The 15,126-nt window shown below is 46.3% G+C and overlaps 5 protein-coding genes across 5 annotated transcripts; 3 read left to right on the forward strand and 2 right to left on the reverse strand.

The window, feature by feature from the left end:
- Positions 1–93: 93 nt before the first annotated feature.
- Positions 94–5,627, reverse strand: TREMEDRAFT_43544 (uncharacterized protein). Its single transcript, XM_007003918.1, has 8 exons — positions 5,499–5,627; positions 4,554–5,441; positions 4,285–4,507; positions 4,198–4,240; positions 3,387–4,154; positions 1,051–3,233; positions 538–798; positions 94–244 (listed from the first exon to the last, which is right to left on the reverse strand). The coding sequence occupies exons 2-8, from the start codon at positions 5,384–5,386 to the stop codon at positions 206–208; spliced, it is 4,350 nt and encodes a 1,449-aa protein (XP_007003980.1). The 5' UTR covers positions 5,387–5,441; positions 5,499–5,627; the 3' UTR covers positions 94–205.
- Positions 5,628–6,131: 504 nt separating this feature from the next.
- TREMEDRAFT_73651 (uncharacterized protein) lies at positions 6,132–8,244 on the forward strand. Its single transcript, XM_007004283.1, has 9 exons — positions 6,132–6,278; positions 6,642–6,667; positions 6,709–6,826; positions 6,914–7,008; positions 7,107–7,211; positions 7,255–7,308; positions 7,352–7,397; positions 7,447–7,517; positions 7,634–8,244. Exons 1-9 carry the CDS (start codon positions 6,233–6,235, stop codon positions 8,198–8,200), a joined length of 1,128 nt encoding a protein of 375 aa, XP_007004345.1. The 5' UTR covers positions 6,132–6,232; the 3' UTR covers positions 8,201–8,244.
- A 353-nt stretch (positions 8,245–8,597) lies between these two features.
- Positions 8,598–9,993, forward strand: TREMEDRAFT_61665 (uncharacterized protein; the record flags this gene model as incomplete). The annotated part of the gene is made up of 3 exons (XM_007004074.1): positions 8,598–8,655; positions 8,796–8,932; positions 9,163–9,993. 3 exons carry the CDS (start codon positions 8,598–8,600, stop codon positions 9,991–9,993), a joined length of 1,026 nt encoding a protein of 341 aa, XP_007004136.1.
- A 688-nt stretch (positions 9,994–10,681) lies between these two features.
- Positions 10,682–13,347, reverse strand: TREMEDRAFT_61666 (uncharacterized protein; the record flags this gene model as incomplete). The annotated part of the gene is made up of 12 exons (XM_007004075.1): positions 10,682–10,719; positions 10,806–11,244; positions 11,406–11,491; positions 11,551–11,675; positions 11,719–11,834; positions 11,982–12,152; positions 12,195–12,268; positions 12,345–12,495; positions 12,565–12,632; positions 12,736–12,924; positions 13,058–13,210; positions 13,266–13,347. 12 exons carry the CDS (start codon positions 13,345–13,347, stop codon positions 10,682–10,684), a joined length of 1,692 nt encoding a protein of 563 aa, XP_007004137.1.
- A 258-nt stretch (positions 13,348–13,605) lies between these two features.
- Positions 13,606–15,014, forward strand: TREMEDRAFT_29601 (uncharacterized protein; the record flags this gene model as incomplete). The annotated part of the gene is made up of 6 exons (XM_007003779.1): positions 13,606–13,714; positions 13,772–13,836; positions 13,939–14,082; positions 14,224–14,468; positions 14,636–14,748; positions 14,839–15,014. 6 exons carry the CDS (start codon positions 13,606–13,608, stop codon positions 15,012–15,014), a joined length of 852 nt encoding a protein of 283 aa, XP_007003841.1.
- Between the last annotated feature and the right edge of the window lie 112 nt (positions 15,015–15,126).

Below are 15,126 nucleotides of genomic sequence, written 5' to 3' on the forward strand. Positions count from 1 at the left end.
ACACTCTGCATTGCTTGCCTCAAACGTAGTTATGTGAATATCTTTGAACGTGTTCAGATTAGGCATTGAAATTATTCACTAATCTCTACATGGCACAAATTACAAGATTACATGCATGACAAGTTGAATGATGACTATATGACGGGTGAGAGTGGGATCTAAAGTGGAGGAATGGATAGAGAGATGCGGTTTGATGTTACATGTATCATTGTCTACTGAGGTTTTGCATTTGGACCAATTCCCACTAGATTTGTCAGTGTCATATTTACATGGCATCAAGTCGGATTGACATCAGAGTAACATATGTAATAAAGCATGTTTATACCTGAAATGACCAAGTACGGATGAAAGTGATATGATGATTGGCCAGACAGGCAGAAGCTCACGACAAAGGGAGGAAGTAGAATAGGGAAGCAAGGGAAGAGAGGAAGGTGATTACGAGGGAAGATATGTGAAATGATGAAGCCGATCCGACAAAACACGAGATGATCGGAGGGATACGGGAGATATTTGGAGAGTGTGAGATTGACAACTCACATACGCCCCACGTTTCGCCAACAACTCATTATGCGTCCCTTTCTCAATCACTTTTCCCTCTCCAAAACAATATATGATATCAGCTCTTTGAATTGTAGATAATCTATGTGCGATAGCTATCGTAGTTCTTCCTTTTGCAGCTCTGTCCAAAGCGTCTTGCACCACACGTTCAGATTGTGAATCTAAAGCAGAGGTCGCTTCGTCCAACAACAAGATTTTGGGATTACGAATGAGTGCTCTTGCGATGGCTATTCGTTGTTTCTGCTGATTAGCATTTATCCTGATAGTCATCATATTCAAGTAAGACACAACACGTGACAATGATGGAGATGATATATTGGATGATAAATGAGACTTGGCTTTACTTTCCATATTGAAGCCAATACAGACCAGAGGAATGTGGGACATAAAAAAAGAATGAAAGTAACAATGTTTAGAATGGAAGTGTTCTCATTAAGATGGAATTGTTGATGTGGATGATGGGTGATCGAAATGAGAGACCAAAAGACTTACCTGTCCACCAGACAACTGAGATCCTTTTCCTCCAACCTCAGTCTCAAACCCATCCGGAAGACTCATGATGAAATCATAAATATTCGCATCCTTACAAGCTCTCACAATCTCTTCTTGAGTCACCTGATCCATCGGTTTATTCGCTCCCAACAACACATTAAATCTCACTGTACCGGCATAAAGCGTAGGTTCTTGAGAAACCAAAGCCATTTCAGATCTATAACTAGCCACGTTGATATCTTTTATATCCACACCGTCCAAAGTTACTTTTCCAGCTAGCGGATCATAAAACCTTTCTAACATTTGAATAGTTGTTGATTTCCCACATCCACTAGGACCGACCAAAGCGACATATTTCCCAGCTGGACAATCCACATCGAGTTCCCTCAAAACTCTCACACCTGGTCGAGAGGGATATCGGAAATGTATACCTTCCAACTTGATATGACCTTCCACCTTTGATGGATCAAGTACGATTCCTGGCGCTGAAGTGTTCTCATCGATTGTGGGTTGATAATCTACCAAACGGAATATAGCCTGGGCGGCCGAGGCAGCTTTAGAAGCATCGGGAACGAAAGTGAAGATGTTACCAGCTTGGATAGATGCGAAAATGACAGAATTGAGTACGGTGTAGAATTCACTAGTTGTGTATCTTCCAGAAATGAGCCAAAGACATCCAACGTAAAAGACTAGAGCGATGACGAGAAAAGTTATACCTTGACTAGCGGCGTATAAAGCTTGTGACCGAAGAGAACCACGAATGGCCATTCTCATAGGAGCTTCTAAACTTTGAGAGTATAAGCGATCTACGTCGTCTTCACGAGTGAGAGCAGCGACGGTTCGGACTGCTCCTGCGGCTTCGGATGCCATGGTGGCACTACTAGCGTGAATCTTCTTCATTTTTCTATCGGCAAGCACGACGACTTTCAATCGAATGTATCCTCCTGATACCGTGAGGGGAAGACAGGCGATACCGATAAGAGCGAGAAGAGGCCCATAACTCAACCCGATTATACATCCACCGAGAAGGGTGGCACAGGATTGAATGATGGTTCCTAATGTTGGCCCGAACAATCCTTGAACTTTTTGAGGATTATCCGCAAGATCAGCGGTAACAGAACCCGTGGTATTCTTCTCTTCGTCAAACCAATCAATGTCATGCTTCAACACAGAGCGGAAAGCAAGACTTCGGAGTTTGGCGGAAAGGTTCCATCCGGCTCGACTCATGAACATTGTCTGAAGGTAGATTGCGACTGCAGCCGCCAGGGCGGTGACGAAATACCACAAAGCCCGATTGGCGAGAGCATGCTTGAGTTGTTGAGGATCGGTGATTTGAAAATCCTGCAACGCCGAACCGAAAAGAATGGCGAGAGAGGGATAGACCATACCGGCGGCGACGGAACCCATGAATCCGACAATGTACATGTACCTGTCTTCTGAGTTGAGTCGTATTAACCGCCAATACAGCTTCAGAGACGAAGCAGGCTTGTCTGCTTGAGCATCGTCGGCCTCGTGACGGAGTCGACGGTCCTCCAAAATGGCAGAGGCGAGTGAACGACCGGTGATAGCCCTTTTGAGATCGGGCAGTCTTTCAGTCTTGGGTGATCCAGGGGCGGCTGGAGCAGTGGTGGCGACTTCGTCATCGACAATGATGAGGTTTTCGGCTGCGGCTAATTTTTGAGCGTTGACCAGTTGGGCGTATGGACCGTCTTCATTGGTAAGAAGCGAGTTATGAGTGCCTTCTTCCAAAATTTCCCCACCACCCATGACCAAGATCTTGTCCGCGTCTCTAATCGTGGACAGTCGATGAGCAATGGTGATGGTTGTACGGCCCTTTGATGCCTTGTCAAGGGCGTCCTGCACGATACCCTCTGATTGAGTGTCAAGAGCAGAGGTAGCCTCATCAAGCAGTAAAATACGTGGATCAGAGACGATAGCCCTAGCGATAGCCACACGTTGTTTTTGACCGCCAGAGAGGAGCATTCCACGCTCGCCGACCAAAGTCTCGTATCCATTTGGCAATTTCAAGATAAAATCGTGCGCATTGGCATCGATACAGGCTTTCTTGACCAATTCGAACTTGTCGGCATCCGATGCGTTTTCCCAGCGAGAGCCAATAAGACCGTGTTCGACGTTCCCGCGGACGGTTGTGGCGAATAGAGTAGGTTCCTGCTGTACAAACCCTATACATCAGCCGGGTTCAGAAAGCAACTTGAAGCAAAAGCGAAGATAAGCCGATGCTGGATAGCGTGGGCATTTGTAGATCAAGGGAGGCACTTGTGACTGGCATTGCGTCACAAGTGCGTGAACGGCTGCCTGTGGAATATTCGACTCACCAATTTGTTGGCGGAACCACTTTAGATTGAGAGTTTTGATATCACGCCCGTCAAACTTGACGCACCCCTGAATCGGATCGTAAAACCTTTCGACCAAAGCCACCACAGTAGACTTCCCACTCCCGCTTGCACCAACCAACGCGACCGTACGTCCAGCTTCAAAAGTAGTCGTAAGACCTTTCAATATTGGCACGTCAGGACGGGAAGGATAATGGAAGCGGACGTTTTCGAAAGAGATGACACCCTCGACATGTTCCGGGCGCTCTCCCGATGGATTCGCAGAGTCGATGTCCGGTACTCTGTCGATAGTGGCGAACAGCTTGGCGGCGGCTGCTTGAGCTTTGGCAATAGCTTGAGTTTCCGGAGCCAACATGGCCATGGAAAAAGAACCGATTAAAATCGACAAAAAGACGGTGATAACTATACCAGATGTAGCGTGACCTTCAGCGACGAGAACACCGCCAAAGTAAAAGGCGAGAGCGTAACCGGCGTAGAGCGTGAAAAACATGGTCGACAATCCGGCACCTTCGAACCAAGTTCCTTTGACACCGACCCGTCGGCTACCCTCGATATGGTCGTCGAAACCTCTTCCGAGTGTCCTGCTCGAGCCGAAGGCTTTGATCGTACGAATACTAGCGACAACCTCTTCGGCGAGGGATCCGGCTTTGGCGATATGTCCCAAAGAGACGGTGGAGAATTTGGTCATGAAAACGAAGAGAACTCCTCCAGTAGCTAGAATAACGGGAAACATACTAGAGAGCGCCAGGGCTGGGGAATTAGCAAGCATCTAAGAAGCTTGAGGAACCGTTACCTAAGCGCCATGATCTGACATAGGCCAATATGAAACCAGTGAACTAGACAGTCAACGGCTATTCCGGTCCTACTTGTTGAGACTCACAAAAGTACCAATGTATTGCGCTGACAACCCGACTTTCTCACTTGTACCGGTTTGGACAAGATCACAATCGACCTGAATACGCGTGGCGACCTCACCAGCTCCCAAATCATCAAAATAGGCAATGTCTTGACGCAACACAGCACGGAGGTACTTTTCTCTGACCCTCTTGGCATTCAACTCTCCGGTGGTGTTCCAGATGAACATGTAGGCCCAAGTAGCCAAGCTAAGCATGAGTATCTCTACGTATCACATGCAAGGGAAGCACTTACAACATGCCGACGCCGATTGCAACCAGGTACAGAGCATTGTGACCTGAATCGATCCTGAGTTGATGTTTGGCGGCTTCCAATGCGGCCTGGGCTTCGGGGGAGTTGGACGAAGTGATCTGCTGTACGGCGATCCCATAATCGGTGAATGAAGTAGTAAGTCGACCGAAGATGAGAGTCATGAGTGGTTGTGCGGCACCAGCTCCAATAGCAAGGATCAAACCGACAAAGTCGCATACCAGTTCGAAGGGTGTGGCGAAGCGGAATAACTGGCGGAATGATACAGGTGGAATAGCAGCTGCTTCGGCTTCTTTATCTTTGATTTTCTTAGCTTCCTTTTCTTTAGCACTACGAGCTTTACCCCAAGGCAAACGATTCTTCTTTTCGGTCTTGGGATCATCGTCAGATGAAGAAAGTGAAGCTTGATCTTTGTCGTTTTTCTCCGACAGAGTAGATGCCTTTTGGTGTTTACCTATTTTATGTTTGTTCTTGTGTGCGAGTTCCCGTGCTTGTGCTTTCTCTCTTTCCAAATCCAGAGCTACGGCTCGATTGACCTCGGAGGAATGTCGACTGGGAGGTTCAGAGTCGACCTTGAGATGAGATGGGAGAGAAGGGACGACGTTGGCCGCTCCGATGGCGGTAGGGTAAGGAACACCAGTGGTCAAAGTCTGACCATCGGTCGTTTGTGCTTGAGCGGCGATGTCGGCGAGATGATCGTCACGCCGATGGTCTTGGGCGGCGATCGAGGTGGAAGGGGTGGGATCTGGGTGGAGCTCATCGTGAGGTTGGAAAGAAGTGTCGGGTCGAGGGTTGGGGGAGAGCGGGTTGTCGCTCATGACGGAGATGATTATCCCAATTTGTGTATATGCGATGGAGAGTGATGCAGTAAATCTGATAGGAATTTAGCCGGCCTCCAAACAAAGCAGGAGAAAGGACGAGGCAGCTCACCAGGAGGGAATGGCGATTGATAATAACTTGCGGTGATAAAGAAAGTAACGAGGTGGGTGGATGGACAGATGGAAGGAAGAGGAGAGAGATGCATGAGAGGATTGAATTATATAAACAGGAGACAGAGGGTAGAGGGGGGTAGGGGTGGAAGATTGAGAAGTGTGCCGAGAAGATTCGTTTGCCAGAAAGGGGAGCAAGATTCCTTTTCGGCGGCCGGCAATTGCAAGGCCCCCACAGCTCACAGGCCGTTTCAACTTTCAGGCACCATACACCACACCCATCCAATCTCAACCCCGCCAATATTCAGCCCAGCCCAGACGCTCATAAGCCATGAGCCCGCTCGAAGAGACCGCTCATGGCCCCGTCGTGGGGAATGGGTCCTCCAGACGGATCCGGTAGGAATCCTGTATACAACACCTCGCTCCTCGCTCACAAGCCATACCCTCGCTGCGATCAAAGTTCCAATTTCCAGCACGGGGATACAGTACACCGACCGTTCCGACGGATCTCGGAGCCATCTGCATCGTATGCAGGGCCCCGCAGCTAGTGCAGCCTCAGTGACGTGTCTTTCACACCACCAACGGCCAACGATTAGCCACGTGTCGCATTTCGTCTTCAACGTCAACTGCGCCTCTCCGTGACCTGTGTTTTTGGCGCAGTCGAGCGGTACATCACCCTCACTACCTCGTCTACATTCCTCCTCACTCCATTCATCTTACAAGGTACTACTCATCATGCCTATGTGGAGCGGTTTAGAGACCCGTCCTCCTCCACCTACCGGTCAGTCCTTTGCTTCTCCCCAAAAGCCGCTCTGTCCAATTGATCCTACCAACCGTCGTCAACTCTTCCTATCTCATCATGCATGTCACCTTGACACCCACAACTACTATCTATATCTAGTTTCGTTCGGTAGTGAAGCAAAAGCTGACACTTGACTTGCTTCGATACGCGTATCGACCCCCTCTTTCTGTCCTTTGTTCGTCTCATACACCGCTTCTTCACTTCAACCCGACCATTTCTCTCATCTTCCATCTCACTCGACTATCTTTGCGCGCGAACTATCAACCATGCGGTTTCCGTCTTTGTCCAAATCGCGAACTTCAACCATAACACCCGACATCGCTAATGACTTACCACCAACAGGTCCACCACCGAGATATGCCGCCGTTGTAAGTTCATGACCGTCTGAAGAGATGAGCTGAAGGTCTAGGTCACAAAGGTTTATCCTTATTCTTTGAGACCGGTCATGTTCTTCACTTCTTTTCTTGGGTTCATATGGGCTTTGGCAATGGGGATCATATCGATCCGCGATCGTGGCTCCGAGAATGGTACGTTACTCTTCTCTCTCGGCGTTCAGTTAAGATGACAGTTCTTGACGAGTGACCCCACGAGGACGGAAAGGCGCTGATACCCAGAAACATCCAAAGAGAAGATTTTTGACCTGGTTTTGGCCATCTTGTATCTGGTCGTAGCTGCAGTAGAAGTGTTCGGGATGGTCGTCGCTTCACTAGTGGGTCTCTTCTGCCCCTTCCCCCTGCTTCCTCCTGGGGGTTCTTACATGACGCTTCGTCTGGTCGTCTGCTTGGTTCGCATGAAGCTGACGAGCAGCAAAAAATCTCTTTGGCCAGAATACTCCTAGTGGCCGCCCCTTTAGGTATCATCGTAGCCTTTGCCGATCAACTCCTACAGGTCATCTTACACTTCACCCTCAAGGTAAATGCCCTTTGAGTTCTGACTGCACCCGGCTGACGAGCAGAATGATATTATCAGTCAATGTGTGGCAAATACGCAAGGCGAGACATTGACAGATGTACGCAAGCTTACCTCCCTCGCGTATATAGCTTATGGGGCAGGGTTTTGACGGGACAGAGATCATCAGCGCCGACGAAGCGACGAGCTGTCAGTTGTTTTTTGTTTTGATGGACCAATTTGTCGTGCTAATGTTCAGTATGTCACGATGCTTGGAGTCATGGCATATGGACTGTCATTGTATGGCTCATCTTCACCACAGTCTTGTCGGTAAGTCGTCAACGTTGACCTTCCTTCCTACATGCAAAGCTCAAAGATTTGCTGTTTACCTTAGCCATGCTTCTACTTGGACGTGTCTTCAATAAGTGATCGTTGCTCACGTTTAGCTCTTCTTCGGCTCTGTAGCCATAGCCTACTATCGTCAACTCCTTGATCCGTCCTCAGTTCGCACACGTACTCGTCCCAACGTACCTCAGGCCTTTCCATTGCAATCAGGCCCATATTACCCTCCACCAAACGGCCAACAACCATGGATGGTCCCTCCTTATCCTGGACCCCCTGCTGGCAGACCATCACAATTCGAAAAGAGTGACTACCATCCTGAAGCTGAGTGGGCGCAAGGAGAAACAGTAGGATTCGCTCCTCCCCCTGGTCCACCGCCTGCGAGAAATACCAACCCATTCGACACTTCCAACCCATTCGAAAATGAAGAAAGTATTTCACGAAGTCGGGTGGTGCCGAATAGAGAGGAGGATGAAGCTTGGGAAAGGGCAAGGAGTGAAGGTGTCACTGCTCATCTCACTGGACATGCTCCAGCTCCATTGACGACGAGGGAAGAGTCGAGTGGGTATGTGATAGGGAATAGGGAAGAGGATGAAGCTTGGGAGAGGGCAAGGGAAGAAGGTTTGACCGCTCATTTGACTGGTAAACGAGGTGGGGAAGGGAGTGTGTGAGGTATGTGATTGTTGTAGATGTATGCATCATTAGCTTTTTGTTATCATCACTTTAGCTCGATTCTCAGCTTTTCATCGCATAGTCAATTGAGCCCACCGGCCGCTGGCCGACCCGACCATTCACGTCAACTTCAAAATGGTAATCTCGAGTGTGAATCTTGGATTGTTCTGTCAAAAATCAACTTTGACTTTCTCGTTTTTGAACTTTTCTCTTACGATCTGACAATGACTGATAAGACATGATATAACAAGCCGACAAGCAAACCAACATTATTACATGTGGTGCTCATGTCTAGCAAGTCGATAAACGATACATGACACACTAGGGAAGGTAAACACTACTATAACAGTCCCAACGACCAACGACCAAACGAACGTCATACGATCATAGAAAGAAATGGTATCTCTTGAAACAGCTCAACAATTCCATACCACTTTCCTTGTTGCTCAAGAAGGTAAGTAAACTTTTTCTCCATCCAAACTCTATCCCCAAAAACCCACCAACCCAATAACCCACCAACTCATCAACCCAATAAAAATGTGAACTGAGTAGTGACTCGGTAAAAAACTCAGTCGGGAAAAGCTGATATCTCAGAAATTCTCTCATTACTAAAAGATCCTCCTGTCAGTGAGAACGATGGGAAAGTACAAATCAAGTTTAAAGAGATTAAGAAAGAATATGAAATGATTCGTGAAGTTTTACCAAATTATGATAAGAGAAAATACGATTTAGTAAGGTTATGTTTCTTCTTCTTCTCCTTCTTCTTCTTCTTCTTCTTCTTACCCTCTTCCTCCTTCTGTCGCCTTTCTATCTCTTGTGGTGTCGATATCCTTCAATCATTTTCCATAATAAAATTCTGCTTTAACCTCTTGGAGATCTGATATCTCATATGACATCTCTGACATAGCTTCATTGGTCATCATTATTATTGTGAAAATGAATATACTGAACTAATCTATAGCAAATCTCTCAATTCGAAAGTCGTCTAAAAGAAGTTGGAGATAAACCCATACGATCTAAATTTACTTTCAAACCTAAGATAACATCCGATTCTCATTCCTCGACTATCCTAACTACACAAGATTCTTCTTCTTTAAAGACATCTGATTCCATCCCTGATCCAAATTCGATCGTCCTTGCCCCTGCTCCTCTGGTTGGTGCTTCAGAATCCGAGAGTACTCGTAATTTACTCCATATTCTCCCTTCTGACCTTCCTGAGATTTCCGACCGACCTGTCATATCAAACTCTCCCCAAGTTTCTGTTCCTATCGCAGCCACAGGTGGACCTCCAGAAACATCCCAGCTGTATGTACTTGGCTCTACATTGAACCAATCTGGGACTTCGATATCCTTAACTGATAATACCGGAAGTGATATATCTAAAGGATATCTCACACTCTCTGAATTGTCAACAAAAGGGGGTGCCATATCCCTCTCCGACTTACAAAACACCATTATCGACTTACGTCCTCATTCACAAGAAAACCCCCAATCAGGACACTCGATACTGAGACTGGAAGACGACACGAACCTAGATGATATAGCTACATCCGAAAGATTGATGGAAGATTGGACAATGGAAGACAAGTTATATCCTACTGTGCTCCATCTCAAAAACTTGAGAAAATGTGTGATATTGGCCGAAGTGAGAGGAAGTGTTTTGTTATCCGATTTGGTCGATTGTTTAGTTATATCAAAAGCTCATCAAGTACGTCTTCTATCCCCACTCCACTCCCCATTCCCATCTCCATTACCCATGGAGTATCGAGTTCTCGAATTTTTAATAGCGTGATTTTTTGTATTTCTGTCTTCAAGAGCTCGAATAAAATATTGATATGTAAGATCCGAATATATTCTTCCTCTCAAACTTCTTTCTACATTCATACTCCCTCTGTACCTATCATGGAGCAGTCAAATTCTTTGATCTTTGGACCTTGTCCCTTCTTTCTCCCATCCTCCTCCCCTCTCCTCAACTCGAACGACAAAGAGCAATCCTTCTCTGGGGAAAGGACTCATCTTCATCAACAAAACACAACACATACTGTAAGTGTTCTAGTATTTATCATCATTCCTAGATGAGCTGCATGCTGCACATTTGTGAAGAGGTCATTGATAGATAGGAAATAAACAAGTATGATCAAATACGAGATTTTGATTTTCCACATGGTCATTCGCCCAATTGGCGTTTGGCCACTGAAGAGCAAGTTGACAAATTGCAGACGTTATTCTACGAGATTGATGGGGATAGTTTTAGAGGGTATTTGGAAAAGTTGTTGAGTGTGGGAAATCCACATGATGCATTTACATGAATTTTCTACATGATCAATCTTGTCCAACTGACTCGAGAGACAATTTGTACAAGTGAATGAATGATAGTAGTCTAGCTGTACTCTACCTGTACTCGTAACTCTTTTTACAAGTTGACGAATTGTTGAACTGTAGGAGGAGAATAGTACCTCGATCTCCAAAGTTGAATCATATCAACGACTCCGACTTGAATCAAGTCTAAATACACTCACTAATTGTCAGTCACTCATCTGTTTCACAACAACTCATGATAACATGAAGATTTTGGAACAAAGAAAAAACAAACAAACAACTCACTTGGTCTACCTCTACTAACTTCCCCATCATCAACCTCTAAAACCTCTTCATCCCCATGTTCTAAAACACCTTCTAACATTGGTGCACTCCTAGTTCCATCCCCATCCAATCTAAAAGCTCCTCCACTCCCTACTCTTCTTCTCAACCTTTCACCGACTTCTGTCTCTCTATCCAAAGCTTCTTCATCTTTAGCTTCTTGTCTCATATCTTGAGCTTTGGCGGAGAATACAACAGAGTCTTGTTGCATTTGCATCAAAGCTGATTCTGCAAAGTTTTCGTATAAGTTTTGACCAGTAGAATCCCCTCTACCTTCTCCGGACCAGAAATGAAAAGCACGTGTCATTACTCCATATGAAGCGGGTGTGACTTCTACCAAATCACCTCGAGCAATTTCGACAGCGGGAACTTCGTTGGGCGGTAAACCGACTAGATAAGCGAGCTAGAATATCAACAGAATTCGTATTTATGTTTAATTGTTGTGTGTTTCCTGACAGGACAGAAGGTAGTGGGTGCGAGAACAGCGTAAGCAGGTAGAGGCAGACGGTCTTTAAAGCGTCGGGCGAAGATTGACGTAGCAGATGAAGTGTACGCAGAACTCACCAAACAACGAATGACAGAAGCATGACCGATGATCAGTAAATCCTCTTGACATCGTTCCAATTCGAAGATAATAGGTTCCAGTCGGACTGAACATCAGCACGCGATGAAATATGGAGATGGAATGTTCTATAGGACGAAAACCCACCACTGAGATCATGGTACGACTCTGCTCGTGGAGCTCGATGAGCGTATGGATCCGTCAGATGTCTCTCCCATTCGTCAGGATACAACTTCATAGCTTCGTCAGATGACAATCCATCCCAAACGCCGCTACTACGTCAGTGATAGACTTGTCACGGTGGAAAAGACTGACGGATTGATTTCACACATGATTTGTTTTTGTACCACTTTGTACTTCCCTCTGGTGAATGGCCAGCTGTGTGATGCGCTCGACGTCGGGTGGAAGTCCATACCTGTTGTGTGAGTCATCTATTCGAGTGCTTTGTAGACTTTAAAGCCTGACAAGCAGGTCTTGTGACCATCAAAAGGGGGCCGAGAATGGTAAGGTGGTACAGCAGATGGAGAAGGATAGATGTGAAGGAAGGAAAAGAGAGGACGAGGATATAAGAAACATACGATTAGAGGATTTTGCTCCTGCGCGACATCTCTCCCAGCTAACCTCTCCTCCTCCCTGTACGCCTTACGTCGAGCCATCACTGCAGCTTTGAGTCTCTGAGAGTATTCCCATCCCGCTGGAGACAGATCTGAATCGGCCTTATAAGAGTGTTCGATCAATGATTGTCCCGACTACCCGTTAATCCCGAACAGAGTCAGAAACCAGAGACTCACCCGAGCAAAATAGATACTCCTGGGCTTGGTATGTATGTTCATAAGGAAGAAACAACATCGAGTTTGAAGGTATCCTGAACCTTAACTCACACATATTTAGTCACCCTCGTCGAGCGTAATGAGTCGAGAGACAGGGTGAGATGGACTAACCTTCAATACGATTCACTTCAATATGCTCTCCAACATTCATAATTTTGATATATGGTCCTTCGTCCACATCAACAGTATGGTAGAATGATTCTTGTTCACGTATACGAGTCCAATAGTCTGCGACGGCTCGATCTGCGTCCCATCCTTGGTACTGAGTGTCAGATCCGTACAATAACCACTGGGAATGGGGGATGGAGAGGTGACGGATGAAACGACTTACATCTGGGGAAGAGAGCTTGACGGAACGGATGTTACGCTCGATGATATCGTTCCTGTTACAAAGGGATTCTATTCTTCAGCTAGGCCTACTGAAGTCTTGTAATCATCACAGCACATGATGTACCTGCAGGATGTCCTGGTGAGTAATGTTTGAGCGGGAAAATAGACATACCCAGGAAGATCACATGAACCCCTCGACTCTCAAACTTTTGATAACATTCTTTTCTCGCTTCTCTCGTCCCATTGTTGGCATCGTAAATGACCACTTGTCCACCTTGAATACTCAAAAAGTCCCAGATCTGATCTTCTAGCTCTCCTTTGATTCGTTTTCGTAATGCCTCAGTCGTCGGGGCACGAGGAGCTAAGTGTCAGTCTCTACCGACAACAAGCTATCGTAGACGCATCCAACTGTGATGTGAATGATAGTAGCATGAGAGTGGTGAGCAGTATCATGGCATGCGAGTAGATATGCGTAAAGCAGAGATACCGCTCACCATCTGGACTGGCGGTAAAGTAATCTGGTGGCAAGCTATTGGCTCCTCCTAGTACCTTACGACGATAATCTCCCAGGCTGTAAACACGAGTTTTGACCCCTAACCATCGAAGGTATCTCTCCAATGCTCTGGAGATATGAGTCTTGCCTCTAGCTAATTGATCAGCTCCGAATCGCCGTACGAATAGCTAGTAGTTGAAAAGACGCACCGGGGAGACCGACGGTGCAAATGAGGATGAGACCAGCGTGCCATAGTCGACCAGACTGTGTGACGTAGAGCGGAGCGGCCATGGTTGTGATCAGGAGTTTGAAGGCTGTTCTATCAAGTCTCCACTGTGAGCTGTATAGAAGTAGGGGAGAAAAGGAGAAGGATGAGAAAGAGACAGGGATATGATAGAGAAAGAGCAAAGTGTACCGTAAAAGTGGGCTGACTTTCAAGTCGATATATTTCACTTTTCACTCCTTACATAGTCAATCTCATATCAAAACTCCTATACCGCTGCATTCAAGTTCAGTCAAGGCGATAGTACGACCCGTTCAAGTAACAGGATGGTATCAGATGCTGAACGATTGGCTCAATGGCGGACTATCGGTTCTCGTCATTCTGAAGAGGTCATAGAGATAGCTCCTAGAGTTTTGGCCAGGTCGACGGATCAAGGTACGTCCTTCCTTTCTTCTCACATTCCTCGAGAGACAGACAAGGGCTTATAGTAAGAATGGGCAGTGAGGGAGCAGCTTGTCATCGCTGCGTTAGACGTGGGCAGGATAGAGCTGGCTTCGGTGAGTCGTTTCATCTCTATGTCGTCTTTAGACGTCAAAATCGTCCACTTCCTGGACCTTTGATGCTACAATATAAATAACATCGAGATGGTTGACAATCAGGAACAAATTGATATTCTCGAAAAGAAATTCCCAGCCTCACCACGGGTTCTACTGCTCAAAGGTTTACGATTGGAAGCGGAGGATCAACCTGTTGCAGCGAAGAAAGTATATATGGCGGTATTAGCGACAGACGAGACCAATGTGGTGAGTGGTATCATCACATCACATCCTTATCCATGTTTCATATCAGCCTCGTAATACTCTTTCAATCATCTCGTTGTGATGACAGCTTTTATGAGCTGAGAGTGGGATAAAATGAGATAGAATGTGGAATGTTGATTTCAGACCGCTCATCAACGTCTCATAGCAGTATCACTCTCAACAACCGACGTCCCTACTACCATCCCTGTTTTACTCACTTATCTTGATAATTTTTACTCTGATCCTTCCGCTTGGTCTCTCTTAGCCGATTTGTATTGTCGTGTTCAAATGTACGCTCAAGCTTTGACAGCCATGGGACATTTGATGCTGCTACAATCATGGGACAGCAACGCAGTGACCAAAGCAGGAGAGATAGCGTATACTATGAAGTGGGTCATTATTGCGATTCTTTCACTTTTCCACCACTCAGGTCTCTCTCTCCCATCCTCTGCCTCTATTTAACCCCTGCCGCTTCCTCTGGAAGTATTCTGGGTTCGGACTGTCTGATAGCTTACACCATCATACGGGTTTTGAGGAATGTGATACTGACCAACAGGGATTATTCTCTTTCCCTTAAATACTTCCTGAGAGCAGTCGAGATGGAGAACGGTCCTCGTGGTAGTGCCCCATCGGAAAGGACGAAAGCGTGGTGGGGAGTCAAGCAAGTGAGTTTCCAACCTCAAACTTCTAATCCGTCTCGGGGTTCATATCCTCTCACTCTCATCATCAATATGTATATGACTAACGTCCAGTGCGCAGGGAAACTACTTGAAGAGGGTGAAACACTGACGACCGTCGTACCCGATTCAATGTCCACCACTCCGGATCAATTGAAAGCTCTTGATCTGTTAGCGACAGAGCGGTTATTAGCTATAGGAGGAAATGATATGGAATCACGGAGAAAAATCTTGGGTGAGGAGATAATTGTGAGATGACATTTAACATTTATTTTGCATCTATTCCATCCATCCCAACTCGTACTCATCATCCTACTGAATTTACTTCGCGGTTACGTGGAAAGCATACGAAGTGGAGAGATTCAGAGAA

Source organism: Tremella mesenterica (assembly GCF_000271645.1).
Source record: "Tremella mesenterica DSM 1558 unplaced genomic scaffold TREMEscaffold_4, whole genome shotgun sequence".
In the NCBI taxonomy this organism is placed as follows: Eukaryota; Fungi; Basidiomycota; class Tremellomycetes; order Tremellales; family Tremellaceae; genus Tremella; species Tremella mesenterica.